This window comes from Ranitomeya imitator, chromosome 3 (genome assembly GCF_032444005.1).
Source record: "Ranitomeya imitator isolate aRanImi1 chromosome 3, aRanImi1.pri, whole genome shotgun sequence".
Lineage (NCBI taxonomy): Eukaryota > Metazoa > Chordata > Amphibia > Anura > Dendrobatidae > Ranitomeya > Ranitomeya imitator.
In genome coordinates this window covers 13,351,996-13,375,973 of record NC_091284.1, presented here as the reverse complement: position 1 = coordinate 13,375,973, position 23,978 = coordinate 13,351,996, and the positions used below count along the sequence as shown (strand labels likewise).

The 23,978-nt window shown below is 42.5% G+C and overlaps 1 protein-coding gene across 3 annotated transcripts in view; it reads left to right on the top strand.

Annotated features, from left to right (window-relative positions):
• Window positions 1-277: 277 nt before the first annotated feature.
• Window positions 278-23,978, top strand: part of LOC138672486 (uncharacterized) — a 429,950-nt gene continuing 406,249 nt past the window's right edge. For all 3 annotated transcript variants that reach the window (XM_069760504.1, XM_069760501.1, XM_069760503.1), the window contains exon 1: window positions 278-439. In XM_069760504.1, the coding sequence (XP_069616605.1) occupies window positions 280-439 (160 nt within the window). In that variant the 5' untranslated portion in view covers window positions 278-279. The remainder of the gene's footprint in view (window positions 440-23,978) is intronic.

Here is a 23,978-nt window from a genome sequence, read left to right as displayed (position 1 = left end):
GTTAGAATTAGCTATTATTATTTATTATTATAGCAGTGCCAATAATTCCATAGCGCTTTACGTGAGGAGGGGTATACATAATAAAAGACAAGTACAATCATCTCGAATACAAGTCATAACTGGTACAGGAGGAGAGAGGACCCTGCCCGCGAGGGCTCACAATCTACAAGGGATGAGTGAGGATACAGCGGTTTATAATGAGAGGCTAATTACACCCGGAGATTCATTATAAGTGATGCCGGCAGTGAGACTCAGTATTTTCTTTATAAACAAAACTACATGTACATCAATCGTCTTCAGGGATCACATCGATTCCAGAAAGCAGAACCCGAGGTAGATCTGTTCCCGGCTGTGATCTGTCGTCTCTCAGTGAATGTTTGGGAAGACGACATGGCGATGGCTCTCAGGATCCTCGGGCTGACGGCCGTTTATTCCTCAGGTACGTCCATCCTGTGCTCTCTATGTGCTGTGTGTACGGGGTCCTGTGTGGATCGTTTCCACCTGATCAGTAGATTACCGGCTGTGATAACGATCTGCAGTATTAATGTATCAGTGATCCGCTCTTTGGTTGGGGCAGATGATGCGGAATATCCGGCCGTATCCATCACTTCTCCACTGTGTTGGTTTCACTTATTATTGAGGAGACGGAGAATCTTCTCTCTAGGCCTCGTTCTCACCTCTGTTTTGCACAAATTTTTCTCACAGATAGAACACGTTCCCTTTATAATCTATGGGGCTGTTCACATGTCTGGGTTTCTTTTTGTCAGCACAGATGACAGGGGCCAAACAAGTCTGTGGAAAACACGACAAGGATTACATTAGTGTACGGTCTGTACGGTCTGTGTGTAACATTGCAACGGACCGAAGACTTTTTATGTGAATATTATTTAGGGTACAATGAATGGTGGCCCTGACCACGAGCTGCGGTTATCACCGTCCTTTATTCCAGCGTCCGTGTCCAGAGATGCCGCACTCCCCCCACCGCTCCTCCGGACATGTACGCTGGAATAAAGGACGGTTATAACCGCAGCTCGTGGTCAGGGCCACCATTCATTATACCCTAAGTAATATTCATGTTGTTTCCTATTGTGAAGCACCAACAAATATTCCTGCATTTGGCTATTTGTTTCATACACGAGGACCGAGCACAAAGATGAGATATAGGACTGCGTACACAGATGAGATATAGGACTGCGTACACAGATGAGATATAGGACCGCGTACACAGATGAGATATAGGACCGTGTACACAGATGAGATATTGGACTGCGTACACAGATGAGATATAGGACTGCGTACACAGATGAGATATAGGACTGGGTACACAGATGAGATATAGGACCGCGTACACAGATGAGATATAGGACCGTGTACACAGATGAGATATAGGACTGTGTACACAGATGAGATATAGGACAGCGTACACAGATGAGATATAGGACTGCGTACACAGATGAGATATAGGACTGCGTACACAGATGAGATATAGGACTGCGTACACAGATGAGATATAGGACCGTGTACACAGATGAGATATTGGACTGCGTACACAGATGAGATATAGGACTGCGTACACAGATGAGATATAGGACAGCGTACACAGATGAGATATAGGACTGCGTACACAGATGAGATATAGGACTGCGTACACAGATGAGATATAGGACTGCGTACACAGATGAGATATAGGACCGTGTACACAGATGAGATATTGGACTGCATACACAGATGAGATATAGGACTGTGTACACAGATGAGATATAGGACCATGTACACAGATGAGATATAGGACTGTGTACACTGATGAGATATAGGACTGCGTACACAGATGAGATATAGGACTGCGTACACAGATGAGATATAGGACCGTGTACACAGATGAGATATAGGACTGCATACACAGATGAGATATAGGACTGTGTACACAGATGAGATATAGGACCGCGTACACAGATGAGATATAGGACCATGTACACAGATGAGATATAGGACTGTGTACACAGATGAGATATAGGACGGCGTACACAGATGAGATATAGGACTGTGTACACAGATGAGATATAGGACCGAGCACACAGATTAGATATAGGACTGAGTACACAGATGAGATATAGGACCACGTACACAGATGAGATATAGGACCATGTACACAGATGAGATATAGGACTGTGTACACAGATGAGATATAGGACAGCGTACACAGATGAGATATAGGACCAAGTACACAGATGAGATATAGGACCAAGTACACAGATGAGATATAGGACTGCGTACACAGATGAGATATAGGACTGCGTACACAGATGAGATATAGGACCAAGTACACAGATGAGATATAGGACTGCGTACACAGATGAGATATGGGACTGCGTACACAGATGAGATATAGGACCGAGTACACAGATTAGATATAGGACTGAGTACACAGATGAGATATAGGACTGCGTACACACGAGATATAGGACTGAGTACACAGATGAGATATAGGACTGAGTACACAGATGAGATATAGGACTGTGTACACAGATGAGATATAGGACTGTGTACACAGATGAGATATAGGACTGTGCACACCGATGAGATATAGGACCGAGTACACAGATGAGATATAGGACCGAGTACACAGATGAGATATAGGACCGTGTACACAGATGAGATATAGGACTGAGTACACAGATGAGATATAGGACTGTGTACACAGATGAGATATAGGACTGTGTACACAGATGAGATATAGGACTGTGTACACAGATGAGATATAGGACCGTGTACACAGATGAGATATAGGACTGAGTACACAGATGAGATATAGGACCGAGTACACAGATGAGATATAGGACTGCGTACACAGATGAGATATAGGACTGCGTACACAGATGAGATATAGGACTGTGTACACAGATGAGATATAGGACTGCGTACACAGATGAGATATAGGACTGCATGCACAGATGAGATATAGGACTGAGTACACAGATGAGATAGAGGACTGCGTACACAGATGAGATATAGGACTGCGTACACAGATGAGATATAGGACCGCGTACACAGATGAGATGTAGGACTGCGTACACAGATGAGATATAGGACCGTGTACACAGATGAGATAGAGGACTGCGTACACAGATGAGATATAGGACTGCATGCACAGATGAGATATAGGACTGAGTACACAGATGAGATAGAGGACTGCGTACACAGATGAGATATAGGACTGCGTACACAGATGAGATATAGGACCGCGTACACAGATGAGATGTAGGACTGCGTACACAGATGAGATATAGGACTGCGTACACAGATGAGATATAGGACCGTGTACACAGATGAGATATAGGACCGCGTACACAGATGAGATATAGGACTGAGTACACAGATGAGATATAGGACTGCGTACACAGATGAGATATAGGACAGCGTACACAGATGAGATATAGGACTGCGTACACAGATGAGATATAGGACTGCGTACACAGATGAGATATAGGACTGTGTACACAGATGAGATATAGGACTGCGTACACAGATGAGATATAGGACTGCGTACACAGATGAGATATAGGACTGCGTACACAGATGAGATATAGGACTGAGTACACAGATGAGATATAGGACTGCATACACAGATGAGATATAGGACCGCGTACACAGATGAGATATAGGACTGCGTACACAGATGAGATATAGAACCGCGTACACAGATGAGATATAGGACTGCGTACACAGATGAGATATAGGACTGTGTACACAGATGAGATATAGGACTGCGTACACAGATGAGATATAGGACTGTGTACACAGATGAGATATAGGACTGAGTACACAGATGAGATATAGGACTGAGTACACAGATGAGATAGAGGACTGAGTACGGACATGAGATGTAGGACTTCGTACACAGATGAGATATAGGACTGCGTACACAGATGAGATATAGGACTGTGTACACAGATGAGATATAGGACTGAGTACACAGATGAGATATAGGACCGAGTACACAGATGAGATAGAGGACTGAGTACACAGATGAGATAGAGGACTGTGTACACAGATGAGATATAGGACTGAGTACACAGATGAGATATAGGACCGAGTACACAGATGAGATAGAGGACTGAGTACGGACATGAGATGTAGGACTGCATACACAGATGAGTAGTGTTGAGTGATACCTTCCGATATCGGGAAATATCGGATCGGATTGGATCGGACCGATACCCAAAAAATATCGGGTATCGCCAATACCAATACCGGAAACCAATGCAAGTCAATGGGACACAAATATCGGAATAAAAATAAGCCCTTTCTTTCCTTTGCACATCCAGTTCCTGAGGGGGAAAGAGTGTGGGCGGTGCGTGGGCGGAGACTGCGTGTCTGTGTGTGTGGGGGCGGGGTCTGTGCTGGACCATGGGGGGTTTGTGCGGGCCTGCCGGGGGTCCATGTGGGCTGCCGGGGGTCTGTGCGGGCCTGCCGGGGGTCCATGTGGGCTGCCGAGGGTCTGTACGGGCCTCTCGGGGGTCTCTGTGTCTGTGTGTAGGCATCGTCCGATAGGACTATAAGTCCCATCAGGCTATGCCTGCTACAATGACAGTGATTGACACATTAGCCTATGATGGGACAGTAGTCCCATCATCCGGCTAATGTGTTGAATGTAAAAAAAAAAAACACAAACATACTACATACAACATACATACTACATACATACAACATACTACATACATACAACATACATACATACAACATAACCAAACAGAGAACACACAACCGAACAAATGCCCAAAAATAAATTAAATTCAAAATAGATTTATTTATACCAAAATATATACCAATTGGTAGGGGGAAAAGAAACCAAAAAAGAGGCACAACAACAAGGAGACAGGGCAACATACAATCCTGCACTGGTAGAATAATGGCGTAATATAAATAGAAAAAATAGAAAAAATATAATAAATATAAAGCCAACCACAGAATTGAAAAATTATATATATATATATATATATATATATATATATATATACACAACAATTGTAGAAAAAATATATATATATTTATAAAAAGATATATATATATATATATATATATATATATATATGTTATATGCACGCACTAGACAAAATTAAATAATGAAAAAATAAATAAATGAAAAAATGGGTGGTACACCTTTAAGAGAGACCCAAGAGGGTTAATATAATGTCTATAATTACGGTAGGATGTGTAAGACCCAGTGCTTGAAAAAGTGGAAATGTGCGGCTACATATAATGTATGCTAATATGCTTAAATATTAGTAAGGGGTACAGGGAGCTGCTGCATAGATCAGGAGACACTGTGACGTATAACACATCGAGTGAATAATGTTGTTACTGCAAATAGCTAAAATAGAGTGTCTCAAAGCAGGCTATACCTGTAATGCTGCCCTCCTCCTGGATGTGCCAGTCCCCGACGCGCGTTTCGGCGTCAGCCTTCGTCAGGGGGTGGCAACATCCTGCGGAGAGGAAGCATATAAAGGGGGAGCATCCAATGAACAGGGGCGACGGATGAGGAATGACGCGCACCGCTATTGGGCAGAAACACGGCGACCGCCGCCGCCAGCCCATGTGATCCCCGGCGCCGCGTACAGATGATGCAGCACCGAGGGACATGGAACCGGAAGGCGGGGACGCCATGATCCCCAACAACGATGCGCGTACCATCCGGCCCGCCGTCATTGGTTAGTGAGGGACATGTGACCGACAGGTCCTGAAAGGGTAAAGGAAAATCAAGAAGAAAACTAACGCAAAGGTCCTGGAGATGCATGAACTTAAGAAAAAGCTGATATGGTTGAATGTAGGAAAAAACTATAAGGGACATATAACCTAAAGATGTATTGCAAAAAGAGGGGGGGGGGGGGGAAGGAAAATAAATAATAAACTGTAAAAAAATAAATAAATAAATAAATGAATGAAATAAAAATATAAATATATAAATATGCATGGACGTGTGATGGGCAAGAAAAATATGTATGCTAAAGTGCACAAAGGAAATGTGATATGTACAATAAAGAAAAAATGTGAAGGTGAAAACAAACCCCCGAAAAAAAGGGGGGTGGGGTGGGGGGTAGGGGGATTATAAAAAGGAAAAAATAATAAATAAAGAAAGAAAGGATGAAAAATAACATGCACAAAAAGCATGTATATGCGTGCATGAAGACAATAAGAATGAATAATAAATGTGAATGTGATGAATATAAGTCTGGGCGAGACCAGACAAACAAAGTGAAATATGTGCCATATAATGTAATACCAACACACGCGTACAAATGAAAATATATGCACATACATATACATATACATACATGGACATACGTAAAAATAATAAATAAAGAATGGAAAAAACATAATAAATATATAATAACATGGGGAAGTGGTATGAATAATGAATAAGTTCAAATGTCCATTATTCTTCTCCTATTCATCTTGATCATAGATAATGGGGAGAAAGAAATCCCCAACCAACATTCAACTCCGTCATGACAACGAGCCAATCGGAAAGGATGTCCACAGAAGAAAATACTGCCTTAACTTCAGTGGCTATATGTATATGTATGTGCATATATTTTCATTTGTACGCGTGTGTTGGTATTACATTATATGGCACATATTTCACTTTGTTTGTCTGGTCTCGCCCAGACTTATATTCATCACATTCACATTTATTATTCATTCTTATTGTCTTCATGCACGCATATACATGCTTTTTGTGCATGTTATTTTTCATCCTTTCTTTCTTTATTTATTATTTTTTCCTTTTTATAATCCCCCTACCCCCCACCCCACCCCCCTTTTTTTCGGGGGTTTGTTTTCACCTTCACATTTTTTCTTTATTGTACATATCACATTTCCTTTGTGCACTTTAGCATACATATTTTTCTTGCCCATCACACGTCCATGCATATTTATATATTTATATTTTTATTTCATTCATTTATTTATTTATTTATTTTTTTACAGTTTATTATTTATTTTCCTTCCCCCCCCCCCTCTTTTTGCAATACATCTTTAGGTTATATGTCCCTTATAGTTTTTTCCTACATTCAACCATATCAGCTTTTTCTTAAGTTCATGCATCTCCAGGACCTTTGCGTTAGTTTTCTTCTTGATTTTCCTTTACCCTTTCAGGACCTGTCGGTCACATGTCCCTCACTAACCAATGACGGCGGGCCGGATGGTACGCGCATCGTTGTTGGGGATCATGGCGTCCCCGCCTTCCGGTTCCATGTCCCTCGGTGCTGCGTCATCTGTACGCGGCGCCGGGGATCACATGGGCTGGCGGTGGCGGTCGCCGTGTTTCTGCCCAATAGCGGTGCGCGTCATTCCTCATCCGTCGCCCCTGTTCATTGGATACTCCCCCTTTATATGCTTCCTCTCCGCAGGATGTTGCCACCCCCTGACGAAGGCTGACGCCGAAACGCGCGTCGGGGACTGGCACATCCAGGAGGAGGGCAGCATTACAGGTATAGCCTGCTTTGAGACACTCTATTTTAGCTATTTGCAGTAACAACATTATTCACTCGATGTGTTATACGTCACAGTGTCTCCTGATCTATGCAGCAGCTCCCTGTACCCCTTACTAATATTTAAGCATATTAGCATACATTATATGTAACCGCACATTTCCACTTTTTCAAGTACTGGGTCTTACACATCCTACCGTAATTATAGACATTATATTAACCCTCTTGGGTCTCTCTTAAAGGTGTACCACCCATTTTTTCATTTATTTATTTTTTCATTATTTAATTTTGTCTAGTGCGTGCATATAACATATATATATATATATATATACATATATATATATATCTTTTTATAAATATATATATATTTTTTCTACAATTGTTGTGTATATATATATATATATATACATATATACAGTATATATATATAAATTTTCAATTCTGTGGTTGGCTTTATATTTATTATATTTTTTCTATTTTTTCTATTTATATTACGCCATTATTCTACCAGTGCAGGATTGTATGTTGCCCTGTCTCCTTGTTGTTGTGCCTCTTTTTTGGTTTCTTTTCCCCCAACCAATTGGTATATATTTTGGTATAAATAAATCTATTTTGAATTTAATTTATTTTTGGGCATTTGTTCGGTTGTGTGTTCTCTGTTTGGTTATATATATTTTTCCGATTTGTCCTCCTTATGTCCATCTTGGGATACATATAATATACACACACATTGGGCGTTCTATTGAGTTACTAAAGTACTTATGTATCCCTTGCTCTGAGTTTTTTCATTTATACATACAACATACTATATACAACATACATACTACATACATACTACATACAACATACTACATACATACAACATACATACAACATACTACATACTGTGATGCAGTGACCCCTGTAACAGGTAGGGGGCGCTGCATGGTCTCCCCAGTATGCGCACGGAGGCGTATTGAGGCCGTGCGTGGCAATTGTGTGCATGGATGTGATGGTGAGACAGTGTCTGGCATTGTGGTTAATGGGAGGTATGTGTCACAGGGATGGATGCTCCCTGCGATGCAACCCGGAGTATCTTGTCTTTAGAGCGCGTGAGCACTGAAGATGTCATTTAGTGCACCTGGGTCCGGGTTGCGGGTAGCTATGAGAGATGGGAGGGTCTGGCTACCCACATACCTCACTCTGGGTGGGGGTGCTCACTGTATCTTTTTCCCTGTAGGAGTTTGAGGACCTGCAGTGATGTCATGATCATGTGACCAGTGCATGTGATGTTACCTTCATCTGGGGTGTGATTAGAGGCGACCTAAAGGAGGTGTGTTAGCACATGGGAGTGAGTGTCGGTGAGTCTGTCAGGATGGACAGACTTCCACGTGTCCAGGCAGGACACTACAGAGCAGTCCTGTATGCTCTCTGAGTGTGGACCTGAGTGGTTCTGTGCTGGAAGGTCCTGGAAGCCTAAGTGTTGGGAGTGTTGATTCCCTGGAGAGCACGTGGTGGGATTCTGGTACTGGTGGCCTGGGGTGTTGGACGGTCCCAGCTGGGCGACAGACATCCTGAAGATCACCCGGACAGGTCACCTGTGGTGAGGACCATGGACTGACGAGGAGTCAGCTTGTGGAGCAGGAGTTCCTACGAGGTAACCCCGGGTCTGGGGAAAGGACTATGTGCCTTAATGAAGGGCAGTTACTGAACTGTGTGGCATGCAGTCACCCAGGACAACTGGACAAAGTAAAGTCCTGCATGTTTACTGACTGTGCTTCAAAGCCGTATATTGTGAAGTGCTAAGTATTATGTGAGGTCTGTGATGTGGAACATGGCCTTCCGTGGTTTATGCTGAGTGGATAATAAACCACATGGACTGTTTATGTGAAAAACCATGCCTGTCTATGTTTATCCTGCTGACAAGCGAGTGTTCCCCAATATGCTAGTGAGCGCTATCTCACAATACATACTACATACTGTATATACAACATACATACAATATACCACATACATACTACATACATACTACATACATACAACATACTACAAACATACTACATACATACAACATACTACATACAACATACATACTACATGCATACTACATACATACAGCATACATACTACATACATACTACATACAGTACATACACACAACATACTACATGCATACTACATGCATACTACATGCATACATACTACATACATACAACCTACAAAAAACTTGCACAGAGACCTCATCGTACAAAAAAGTAATACATTTTTATTGAGCACTATAGCAAAGATATTAAAAAACCATAATGATGGAAAATGGTACTAAATAAAAGCACCCAGACCAGAGGTAAGTATGTTTACAACATTAATAACAAAACCGCCATGGAAATATATAAGTAACTCTAAGAAAGGAAGTCTCCCGTGCCTAAATGGCACAATCACTAGTATGACCCCAAACTAGAAATCCAATCCGGCAGCACAGCAATCAAATAAGTATATTATGATGATACTCTACCTCCAGTCTGATGGTGCCACAACCCCTACGCGCGTTTCGGCTTGTGTGCCTTCTTCCGGGGGAGTGGCATCATCAGATTCAGCTCGCCCTAAATACCCCAACTATCTAATCAAAAGAATAAAACATTAGTGATGTCATGAGATCGCCGCCTTGCAGCGGGGCGTGCGCAGATCGCCCCGGCGAGGTCCGAGTCACCGCCGGCGTCATCGGGCAGCCCCGCCTACGGGAACGCCCCAAAGGACGGTCACGTGAGCGCCAGCCCGACTCAGACGCCAGCAACAACGCGCAGCCCACAGGAGAGAACACGCACGCGCACAGGAGGAGATCCCAGACGTGACAAGCCACCATACACAAGGCAAGTATACCCACATCAATTCAATTTATCACGAGAGAGCAGTCCATCTATTAGCACAGTGAATGACCATAACAATACTACATAATACAATTTATACAGTGATACATATATAATTAATATAAAAAATAAACAATATTTAATACTGATACATAAGTGCCTAGTACAAAAAGTGCAATGTGCCGCAATTTAATGCCAAAAATCCCCATGATTGACATAATTAGTTATTTTTACTATATAAATACAAATATTAAGTATGCATAATAACATAGCAATTCAATAAAGTGCGTAGTGCTTGAACGTGCTCAGAGATGATGCCCACTCTCTCCGTACTCTCAATCATCCATCTACGAGTTCAATGACGGGGATACAATTAGGTGGCTGTAAATATAATAATATAAAATTAAAATCAACATAAATACAATAAAAGCAAAAAAACCATGAAACCAACATAAACATAAAAAACGACCATATTAAAGAAAAGGTGCAAAACTCAGGGTCTCATTTAACCCATTTGGTTTAAGGGACCGTAGTTCCCAGATACATCGGGATTCTTTTTGGGCTAAAATCCGACTCACATTACCACCTCTTGGGCTTACAGGAATGCAATCAATACCCTTTACACGGAATTTGGATGGGTCACACGCATGATACTGTTTAAAATGTCTAGGAACACTTTTAAGTAGATCCAAATTTTCCTCCTCCTTAGCAGCCAGAATGTCCCTGACGTGTTCCCTAACGCGCACTTTCAAAGCCCTAGTAGTCAGGCCTACATAGATTTTTGTACAAGTGCAGTAGGCATAATACACCACTGCACTTGTAGTGCAAGTTATCGTGTGCGTGATTTTAAACTTGCGTCCATCTGAGGACACAAAATCCGTTGCCGTGTCCATGTTAGGACAACCCACACACTTCCCACAAGGTTTACTACCCCATGGAGATTTGGATGGTTGCTTTTGCAATGGAAACAAGTGGGGACGTTCTTTTGGTGTGTAATAGCTCTTCACTAGCAAATCCCTCAAGTTCTTTGATCTCCGTGCAGTAATCGAGGGTCTCTCAGACAGATATTGTTTCAGCACCGGATCTGCCAGTAGAACCGGCCAGTGCTTTTCCACACTTTCCAAAAGTTTTCCCCATTGGGAATTATACGTAGTTACCAATCTTACCTGATTACTCGCTGCTTTCTTATTGGAGGAGTATAGAAGTTGGTGATGATCCGTATTCCTGGCTCTGTTATAAGCTTTTTTAATGCTTCTCCTGCTGTATCCCCTCTCCAAAAATCTTGCCTTCATTTCTGTTGCCCGGCACTCAAAGTCCTCCATAGTGGAGCAAATTCTTCTAATACGAAGAAACTGTCCCACTGGCACTGCATTGACAACATGAGATGGGTGAGAGGAGCTGGCATAAAGGACCGCATTGACTGCTGTATCCTTACGGAAAGCATCTGAGAGCAAGAGACCACTCGGATCTCTCCTGACCAAGACGTCGAGGAATTTAATCTGCTGAGGGCTGCAATGATACGTCAAATGAATATTGTATTCGTTATTATTTAAAATTTGAAAAAATGCCTCCAATTCAGATGATATCCCACGCCAGATCATGAATATGTCATCGATGTAGCGGGTCCAAAAAATGACCCGCTCCATCGACAACCCATGATCCAACGTGAATAGATCCCTCTCCCACAGCCCCAGGAACACATTAGCATACGAAGGCGCACAAGCCGCCCCCATTGCAGTGCCCTGGAGCTGCATGTAGAGGGATCCATTAAAAATAAAAAAATTGTGAGTGAGTAAAAATTGCAGCAAAATCAACAGGAATTCCACTTCGTCATTGGAAAAATTGGTCATAGTCGAAAAATTGGACACGGCCCTCAAACCATCATGGTGCCGAATGTTTGTGTATAGCGACTCTACGTCGCAAGTCACCAATAGCATATCCTCGTCAATATGTACCCCATCGATCTTCCTCAAAAAATCAGACGTATCCTGGGTAAATGACGGGATTGCTTCCACTAACGGCTTAAGGAACATGTCCAAATATCTCCCGATCCCCTCCGTAAGGCTACCCACCCCGGAGATGATTGGTCTTCCCAGGGCAGGGGGAGGGGGGTTTGTTTTTATGCACTTTAGGCAATAGGTATAGTGTCGGGATTCGTGGTTCTTTAACCAACAAATTATCCCTCACTTCTAAAGTGATGACTCCCCTCTCTTCTGCCTTCCATAAGATTTTACGTAATTCTTCCTTGTATGAGGCAAGAGGGTTGAATGTAAGCTTTTTATAACAAGATGTATTCCTCAACATCTTGTTTGCCTCTGCCTCATACAATCTAGTAGGCCAAACCACTACATTCCCCCCTTTGTCCGCAGGTTTAATTACTATGTCCTTGAGATTCCCCATACGTTTTATACACTCATGCTCCCTTTGAGTTAAATTGTCTCTCCAAATAATTGATGGAATCTCCTCCAGCTCTTTAGTAACCAGCTGGATAAATATCTCGACATTAGGACATACGGACAAAGGGGGGAATTTTTTAGACCTAGGGCGTAGAGAGGGTGGCATCTTACCTAAAGACGGTTTCACATGCTCCTCCGCCAGCTCCTCCAAAGTTCTCAAGGCAGCTTGTTCCTCAGGAAGAGGGAACAGTTTTTGAATCTCTTCACTATGATGCCACTTTTTGAATAATAAAGATCTTCCGAAGACATGGAGATCCTTGATCACCGTAAAGGTGTCAAGCCGCGTGCTGGGTGAAAAAGTGAGACCCTTAGACAACACAGATACTTCCTCATTACTTAGTTCGTGTTCAGACAGATTTATTACCTTCAAAGCATCACTCCTAGAAGTGGGGACCTGAGGACGTTTGTTAGTATCTCCCTTTTGTTCTTTCTTCCTCTTATTACCATTCCCAAACCTTGTTTGGATGGAATAGTGGGATACCTCAGATCCACCACCAGAAGATGATACTGATGACAGAGAGGATGTACTTCTCTTGCGATTCATGGAGCTTTTCCGTCTCCATCTATAAACCATGCCCTGTTGAAAGTCCATATTATCCCGAGACACCTTTTTAGCATGTACCGTCCTAATATGAGACTCCCACTCGTCAGAATTTTTGTCCATGCTTGTGTTAAAAATAGACAGAGCCTCAGATGATATTAGTTTTTTTCAAATTGCTGTAAGATTCATCAATCTCCACCTCCAATGATGACACAGATTTTTTGTTTAGATCTATCAATAGCTCCATGAACTGCAGAGACGACTACGTACATATCTCCTCCCACTTTGTGATGAATGACTCATCCTGAACCGGAAATGACGGAAAAACCTGGATTCTCAATCCTCGTGGAATCATTTTCTTTTTCAAATAGCTGTCCAGGAACGCCCTATTCCACCACAATTTGGTGCGTTTGTGAACCAGACGTTTTAATTTAGCTTGCAAATTTTTAACCTCTTCATTACTATTGGTCGCTGAATTAGCACCTTCACCATCAAAGACCGAGGCAGCCTGTATCTGCCAGGTCGAATCTCTACTCCTATAATCCATTCTACGTCAAAAAATCTGTGAAAATACACAGCAAAAATGCAAATACCGATTAGACAAACAATACACAGGGTGAACCAAAATAGACCCTATGCTATGCCCGTCCGGGGATATATACTTATATCGGCCCCGTACAATACAAATATATACAACCTACAAAAAACTTGCACAGAGACCTCATCGTACAAAAAAGTAATACATTTTTTGGAGCACTATAGCAAAGATATTAAAAAACCATAATGATGGAAAATGGTACTAAATAAAAGCACCCAGACCAGAGGTAAGTATGTTTACAACATTAATAACAGAACCGCCATGGAAATATATAAGTAACTCTAAGAAAGGAAGTCTCCCGTGCCTAAACGGCACAATCACTAGTATGACCCCAAACTAGAAATCCAATCCGGCAGCACAGCAATCAAATAAGTATATTATGATGATACTCTACCTCCAGTCTGATGGTGCCACAACCCCTACGCGCGTTTCGGCTTGTGTGCCTTCTTCCGGGGGAGTGGCATCATCAGATTCAGCTCGCCCTAAATACCCCAACTATCCAATCAAAAGAATAAAACATTAGTGACATCATGAGATCGCCGCCTTGCAGCGGGGCGTGCGCAGATCGCCCCGGCGAGGTCCGAGTCACCGCCAGCGTCATCGGGCAGCCCCGCCTACGGGAACGCCCCAAAGGACGGTCACGTGAGCGCCAGCCCGACTCAGACGCCAGCAACAACGCGCAGCCCACAGGAGAGAACACGCACGCGCACAGGAGGAGATCCCAGACGTGACAAGCCACCATACACAAGGCAAGTATACCCACATCAATTCAATTTATCACGAGAGAGCAGTCCATCTATTAGCACAGTGAATGACCATAACAATACTACATAATACAATTTATACAGTGATACATATATAATTAATATAAAAAATAAACAATATTTAATACTGATACATAAGTGCCTAGTACAAAAAGTGCAATGTGCCGCAATTTAATGCCAAAAATCCCCATGATTGACATAATTAGTTATTTTTACTATATAAATACAAATATTAAGTATGCATAATAACATAGCAATTCAATAAAGTGCGTAGTGCTTGAACGTGCTCAGAGATGATGCCCACTCTCTCCGTACTCTCAATCATCCATCTACGAGTTCAATGACGGGGATACAATTAGGTGGCTGTAAATATAATAATATAAAATTAAAATCAATATAAATACAATAAAAGCAAAAAACCCATGAAACCAACATAAACATAAAAAACGACCATATTAAAGAAAAGGTGCAAAACTCAGGGTCTCATTTAACCCATTTGGTTTAAGGGACCGTAGTTCCCAGATACATCGGGATTCTTTTTGGGCTAAAATCCGACTCACATTACCACCTCTTGGGCTTACAGGAATGCAATCAATACCCTTTACACGGAATTTGGATGGGTCACACGCATGATACTGTTTAAAATGTCTAGGAACACTTTTAAGTAGATCCAAATTTTCCTCCTCCTTAGCAGCCAGAATGTCCCTGACGTGTTCCCTAACGCGCACTTTCAAAGCCCTAGTAGTCAGGCCTACATAGATTTTTGTACAAGTGCAGTAGGCATAATACACCACTGCACTTGTAGTGCAAGTTATCGTGTGCGTGATTTTAAACTTGCGTCCATCTGAGGACACAAAATCCGTTGCCGTGTCCATGTTAGGACAACCCACACACTTCCCACAAGGTTTACTACCCCATGGAGATTTGGATGGTTGCTTTTGCAATGGAAACAAGTGGGGACGTTCTTTTGGTGTGTAATAGCTCTTCACTAGCAAATCCCTCAAGTTCTTTGATCTCCGTGCAGTAATCGAGGGTCTCTCAGACAGATATTGTTTCAGCACCGGATGTGCCAGTAGAACCGGCCAGTGCTTTTCCACACTTTCCATAAGTTTTCCCCATTGGGAATTACACGTAGTTACCAGTCTTACCTGATTACTCGAAGCTTTCTTATTGGAGGAGTATACAGGTCCTTCTCAAAAAATTAGCATATAGTGTTAAATTTCATTATTTACCATAATGTAATGATTACAATTAAACTTTCATATATTATAGATTCATTATCCACCAACTGAAATTTGTCAGGTCTTTTATTGTTTTAATACTGATGATTTTGGCATACAACTCCTGATAACCCAAAAAACCTGTCTCAATAAATTAGCATATCAAGAAAAGGTTCTCTAAACGACCTATTACCCTAATCTTCTGAATCAACTAATTAACTCTAAACACATGCAAAAGATACCTGAGGCTTTTATAAACTCCCTGCCTGGTTCATTACTCAAAACCCCCATCATGGGTAAGACTAGCGACCTGACAGATGTCAAGAAGGCCATCATTGACACCCTCAAGCAAGAGGGTAAGACCCAGACAGAAATTTCTCAACAAATAGGCTGTTCCCAGAGTGCTGTATCAAGGCACCTCAATGGTAAGTCTGTTGGAAGGAAACAATGTGGCAGAAAACGCTGTACAACGAGAAGAGGAGACCGGACCCTGAGGAAGATTGTGGAGAAGGACCGATTCCAGACCTTGGGGAACCTGAGGAAGCAGTGGACTGAGTCTGGTGTGGAAACATCCAGAGCCACCGTGCACAGGCGTGTGCAGGAAATGGGCTACAGGTGCCGCATTCCCCAGGTAAAGCCACTTTTGAACCATAAACAGCGGCAGAGGCGCCTGACCTGGGCTACAGAGAAGCAGCACTGGACTGTTGCTAAGTGGTCCCAAGTACTTTTTTCTGATGAAAGCAAATTTTGCATGTCATTCGGAAATCAAGGTGCCAGAGTCTGGAGGAAGACTGGGGAGAAGGAAATGCCAAAATGCCTGAAGTCCAGTGTCAAGTACCCACAGTCAGTGATGGTGTGGGGTGCCATGTCAGCTGCTGGTGTTGGTCCACTGTGTTTCATCAAGGGCAGGGTCAATGCAGCTAGCTATCAGGAGATTTTGGAGCACTTCATGCTTCCATCGGCTGAAATGCTTTATGGAGATGAAGATTTCATTTTTCAGCACGACCTGGCACCTGCTCACAGTGCCAAAACCACTGGTAAATGGTTTACTGACCATGGTATTACTGTGCTCAATTGGCCTGCCAACTCTCCTGACCTGAACCCCATAGAGAATCTGTGGGATATTGTGAAGAGAAAGTAGAGAGACGCAAGACCCAACACTCTGGATGAGCTTAAGGCCGCTATTGAAGCATCCTGGGCCTCCATAACATCTCAGCAGTGTCACAGGCTGATTGCCTCCATGCCACGCCGCATTGAAGCAGTCATTTCTGCCAAAGGATTCCCGACCAAGTATTGAGTGCATAACTGAACATTATTATTTGATGGTTTTTTTGTTTGTTATTAAAAAACACTTTTATTTGATTGGATGGGTGAAATATGCTAATTTATTGAGACAGGTTTTTTGGGTTATCAGGAGTTGTATGCCAAAATCATCAGTATTAAAACAATAAAAGACCTGACAAATTTCAGTTGGTGGATAATGAATCTATAATATATGAAAGTTTAATTGTAATCATTACATTATGGTAAATAATGAAATTTAACACTATATGCTAATTTTTTTAGAAGGACCTGTAGAAGTTGGTGACGATCCGTATTCCTGGCTCTGTTATAAGCTTTTTTTAATGCTTCTCTGTTGTGAATTCTGTGGTCAAGCTCCCTCCTGTGGTCATGAATGGTACTTCGGCTGGTTCTGTCCATGGACTTCCTCTGGTGGCTGTGGGTGTTTCTGAGTTTCCTTCCACAGGTGACGAGGTTAATTCGTTAGCGGGCTGCTCTATTTAACTCCACTTAGTTCATTGCTCCATGCCAGCTGTCAATGTTGTAGTATTGGTCTAGTTCGCTCCTGGATCGTTCTGGTTACCTGTACACTCCAGCAGAAGCTAAGTTCCTCCTTGCTATTTTCTTGTTTGCTACTTTTCTGTCCAGCTTGCTATTGTTAATTTGTCTTGCTTGCTGGAAGCTCTGGGATGCAGGGTGTCGCCTCTGCACCGTGAGTTGGTGCGGAAGGTTTTTTTCCCTGCACACTCTGCGTAGCTTTTTGTAGGTTTTTTGTGCTGACCGCAAAGTGACCTTTCCTATCCTCTGTCTGTTTAGTAAGTCGGGCCTCTCTTTGCTAAATCTATTTCTATCTGTGTTTGTGATTTTCATCTTTGCTCACAGTCAATATTTGTGGGGGGCTGCCTTTTCCTTTGGGGAATTTCTCTGAGGCAAGGTAGGCTTTATTTTCCTGTCTTTAGGGCTAGCTAGTTCTGAGGCTGTGACAAGTTGCATAGGGAGCGTTAGGAGCAATCCACGGCTATTTCTAGTGTGCGTGATAGGCTTAGGAATTGTGGTCAGCAGAGTTCCCACTTCCCAGAGCTTGTCCTATGTTATTGTAACAATCAGGTCTTTCCGGGTGCTCTTAACCACCAGGTCCATTATTGTCCTAACCACCAGGTCATAGCACTTATCCTGCTGTATCCCCTCTCCAAAAATCTTGCCTTCATTTCTGTTGCCCGGCACTCAAAGTCCTCCATAGTGGAGCAATTCTTCTAATACGAAGAAACTGTCCCACTGGCACTGCATTGACAACATGAGATGGGTGAGAAGAGCTGGCATGAAGGACCGCATTGACTGCTGTATCCTTACGGAAAGCATCTGAGAGCAAGAGACCAATCGGATCTCTCCTGACCAAGATGTCGAGGAATTCAATCTGCTAAGGGCTGCAATGATACGTCAAATGAATATTGTATTCATTATTATTTAAAATTTGAAAAAATGCCTCCAATTCAGATGATGTCCCACGCCAGATCATGAATACGTCATCGATGTAGCGGGTCCAAAAAATGACCCGCTCCATCGACAACCCATGATCCGACGTGAATAGATCCCTCTCCCACAGCCCCAGGAACACATTAGCATACGAAGGCGCACAAGCCGCCCCCATTGCAGTGCCCTGGAGCTGCAGGTAGATGGATCCATTAAAAATAAAAAAAATTGTGAGTGAGTAAAAATTGCAGCAAAATCAACAGGAATTCCACTTAGTCATTGGAAAAAATGGTCATAGTAAAAAAAAATTGGACACGGCCCTCAAACCGTCATGGTGCCGAATGTTTGTGTATAGCGACTCTACGTCGCAAGTCACCAATAGCATATCCTCATCAATATGTACCCCATCGATCTTCCTCAAAAAATCAGATGTATCCTGGGTAAATGACGGGATTGCTTCCACTAACGGCTTAAGGAACATGTCCAAATATCTCCCGATCCCCTCCGTAAGGCTACCCACCCTGGAGATGATTGGTCTTCCCGGGTTTTTTTTTTGTTTTTAATGCACTTTAGGCAATAGGTATAGTGTCGGGATTCGTGGTTCTTTAACCAACAAATTATCCCTCACTTCTAAAGTGATGACTCCCCTCTCTTCTGCCTTCCATAAGATTTTACGTAATTCTTCCTTGTATGAGCAAGAGGATTGAATGTAAGCTTTTTATAACAAGGTGTATTCCTCAACATCTTGTTTACCTCTGCCTCATACAATCTAGTAGGCCAAACCACTACATTCCCCCCTTTGTCCGCAGGTTTAATTACTATGTCCTTGAGATTCCCCATACGTTTTATACACTCATGCTCCCTTTGAGTTAAATTGTCTCTCCAAATAATTGATGGAATTGTTCTCTCCTGTGGGCTGCGCGTTGTTGCTGGCGTCTGAGTCGGGCTGGCGCTCACGTGACCGTCCTTTGGGGCGTTCCCGTGGGCGGGGCTGCCCGATGACGCCGGCGGTGACTCGGACCTCGCCGGGGTGATCTGCGCACGCGCCGCTGCAAGGCGGCGATCTCATGACGTCACTAATGTTTTATTCTTTTGATTGGATACTTGGGGTATTTAGGGCGAGCTGAATCTGATGATGCCACTCCCCCGGAAGAAGGCACACAAGCCGAAATGCGCGTAGGGGTTGTGGCACCATCAGACTGGAGGTAGAGTATCATCATAATATACTTATTTGATTGCTGTGCTGCCGGATTGGATTTCTAGTTTGGGGTCATACTAGTGATTGTGCCGTTTAGGCACGGGAGACTTCCTTTCTTAGAGTTACTTATATATTTCCATGGCGTTTTTTTTTATTAATGTTGTAAACATACTTACCTCTGGTCTGGGTGCTTTTATTTAGTACCATTTTCCATCATTATGGTTTTTTAATATCTTTGCTATAGTGCTCAATAAAAATGTATTACTTTTTTGTACGATGAGGTCTCTGTGCAAGTTTTTTGTAGGTTGTATATATTTGTATTGTACGGGGCCGATATAAGTATATATCCCCGGACGGGCATAGCATAGGGTCTATTTTGGTTCACCCTGTGTATTGTTTGTCTAATCGGTATTTGCATTTTTGCTGTGTATTTTCACAGATTTTTTTACGTAGAATGGATTATAGGAGTAGAGATTCGACCTGGCAGATACAGGCTGCCTCGGTCTTTGATGGTGAAGGTGCTAATTCAGCGACCAATAGTAATGAAGAGGTTAAAAATTTGCAAGCTAAATTAAAACGTCTGGTTCACAAACGCACCAAATTGTGGTGGAATAGGGCGTTCCTGGACAGCTATTTGAAAAAGAAAATGATTCCACAAGGATTGAGAATCCAGGTTTTTCCGTCATTTCTGGTTCAGGATGAGTCATTCATCACAAAGTGGGAGGAGATATGTACGTAGTCGTCTCTCCAGTTCATGGAGCTTTTGATAGAGCTAAACAAAAAATCTGTGTCATCATTGGAGGTGGAGATTGATGAATCTTACGGCAATTTGAAAAAATTAATATAATCTGAGGCTCTGTCTATTTTTAACACAAGCATGGACAAAAATTCTGACGAGTGGGAGTCTCATATTAGGACGGTACATGCTAAAAAGGTGTCTCGGGATAATATGGACTTTCAACAGGGCATGGTTTATAGATGGAGACGGAAAAGCTCCATGAATCGCAAGAGAAGTACATCCTCTCTGTCATCAGTATCATCTTCTGGTGGTGGATCTGAGGTATCCCACTATTCCATCCAAACAAGGTTTGGGAATGGTAATAAGAGGAAGAAAGAACAAAAGGGAGATACTAACAAACGTCCTCAGGTCCCCACTTCTAGGAGTGATGCTTTGAAGGCAATAAATCTGTCTGAACATGAACTAAGTAATGAGGAAGTATCTGTGTTGTCTAAGGGTCTCACTTTTTCACCCAGCACGCGGCTTGACACCTTTACGGTGATCAAGGATCTCCATGTCTTCGGAAGATCTTTATTATTCAAAAAGTGGCATCATAGTGAAGAGATTCAAAAACTGTTCCCTCTTCCTGAGGAACAAGCTGCCTTGAGAAATTTGGAGGAGCTGGCGGAGGAGAATGTGAAACCGTCTTTAGGTAAGATGACACCCTCTCTACGCCCTAGGTCTAAAAAATTCCCCCCTTTGTCCGTATGTCCTAATGTCGAGATATTTATCCAGCTGGTTACTAAAGAGCTGGAGGAGATTCCATCAATTATTTGGAGAGACAATTTAACTCAAAGGGAGCATGAGTGTATAAAACGTATGGGGAATCTCAAGGACATAGTAATTAAACCTGTGGACAAAAGGGGGGAATGTAGTGGTTTGGCCTACTAGATTGTATGAGGCAGAGGCAAACAAGATGTTGAGGAATACATCTTGTTATAAAAAGCTTACATTCAATCCTCTTGCCTCATACAAGGAAGAATTACGTAAAATCTTATGGAAGGCAGAAGAGAGGGGAGTCATCACTTTAGAAGTGAGGGATAATTTGTTGGTTAAAGAACCACGAATCCCGACACTATACTTATTGCCTAAAGTGCATAAAAAAATTAAAAAAAACCCCGGGAAGACCAATCAACTCCGGGGTGGGTAGCCTTACGGAGGGGATCGGGAGACATTTGGACATGTTCCTTAAGCCGTTAGTGGAAGCAATCCCGTCATTTACCCAGGATACGTCTGATTTTTTGAGGAAGATCGATGGGGTACATATTGATGAGGATATGCCATAGGTGACTTGCGACGTAGAGTCGCTATACACAAACATTCGGCACCATGACGGTTTGAGGGCCGTGTCCAATTTTTTGACTATGACCAATTTTTCCAATGATGAAGTGGAATTCCTGTTGATTTTGCTGCAATTTTTACTCACTCACAATTTTTTTTATTTTTAATGGATCCCTCTACCTGCAGCTCCAGGGCACTGCAAAGGGGGCGGCTTGTGCACCTACGTATGCTAATGTGTTTCTGGGGCTGTGGGAGAGGGATCTATTCACGTCGGATCATGGGTTGTCGATGGAGCGGGTCATTTTTTGGACCCGCTACATCGATGACATATTCATGATCTGGCGTGGGACATCATCTGAATTGGAGGCATTTTTTCAAATTTTAAATAATAACTAATACAATATTCATTTGACGTATCATTGCAGCCCTCAGCAGATTGAATTCCTCGACGTCTTGGTCAGGAGAGATCCGAGTGGTCTCTTGCTCTCAGATGCTTTCCGTAAGGATACAGCAGTCAATGCGGTCCTTCATGCCAGCTCCTCTCACCCATCTCATGTTGTCAATGCAGTGCCAGTGGGACAGTTTCTTCGTATTAGAAGAATTTGCTCCACTATGGAGGACTTTGAGTGCCGGGCAACAGAAATGAAGGCAAGATTTTTGGAGAGGGGATACAGCAGGAGAAGCATTAAAAAAGCTTATAACAGAGCCAGGAATACGGATCATCACCAACTTCTATACTCCTCCAATAAGAAAGCAGCGAGTAATCAGGTAAGACTGGTAACTACGTATAATTCCCAATGGGGAAAACTTTTGGAAAGTGTGGAAAAGCACTGGCCGGTTCTACTGGCAGATCCGGTGCTGAAACAATATCTGTCTGAGAGACCCTCGATTACTGCACGGAGATCAAAGAACTTGAGGGATTTGCTAGTGAAGAGCTATTACACACCAAAAGAACGTCCCCACTTGTTTCCATTGCAAAAGCAACCATCCAAATCTCCATGGGGTAGTAAACCTTGTGGGAAGTGTGTGGGTTGTCCTAACATGGACACGGCAACGGATTTTGTGTCCTCAGATGGACGCAAGTTTAAAATCACGCACACGATAACTTGCACTACAAGTGCAGTGGTGTATTATGCCTACTGCACTTGTACAAAAATCTATGTAGGCCTGACTACTAGGGCTTTGAAAGTGCGCGTTAGGGAACACGTCAGGGACATTCTGGCTGCTAAGGAGGAGGAAAATTTGGATCTACTTAAAAGTGTTCCTAGACATTTTAAACAGTATCATGCGTGTGACCCATCCAAATTCCGTGTAAAGGGTATTGATTGCATTCCTGTAAGCCCAAGAGGTGGTAATGTGAGTCGGATTTTAGCCCAAAAAGAATCCCGATGGATCTGGGAACTACGGTCCCTTAAACCAAATGGGTTAAATGAGACCCTAAGTTTTGCACCTTTTCTTTAATATGGTCGTTTTTTATGTTTATGTTGGTTTCATGGGTTTTTTGCTTTTATTGTATTTATATTGATTTTAATTTTATATTATTATATTTACAGCCACCTAATTGTATCCCCGTCATTGAACTCGTAGATGGATGATTGAGAGTACGGAGAGAGTGGGCATCATCTCTGAGCACGTTCAAGCACTACGCACTTTATTGAATTGCTATGTTATTATGCATACTTAATATTTGTATTTATATAGTAAAAATAACTAATTATGTCAATCATGGGGATTTTTGGCATTAAATTGCGGCACATTGCACTTTTTGTACTAGGCACTTATGTATCAGTATTAAATATTGTTTATTTTTTATATTAATTATATATGTATCACTGTATAAATTGTATTATGTAGTATTGTTATGGTCATTCACTGTGCTAATAGATGGACTGCTCTCTCGTGATAAATTGAATTGATGTGGGTATACTTGCCTTGTGTATGGTGGCTTGTCACGTCTGGGATCTCCTCCTGTGCGCGTGCGTGTTCTCTCCTGTGGGCTGCGCGTTGTTGCTGGCGTCTGAGTCGGGCTGGCGCTCACGTGACCGTCCTTTGGGGCGT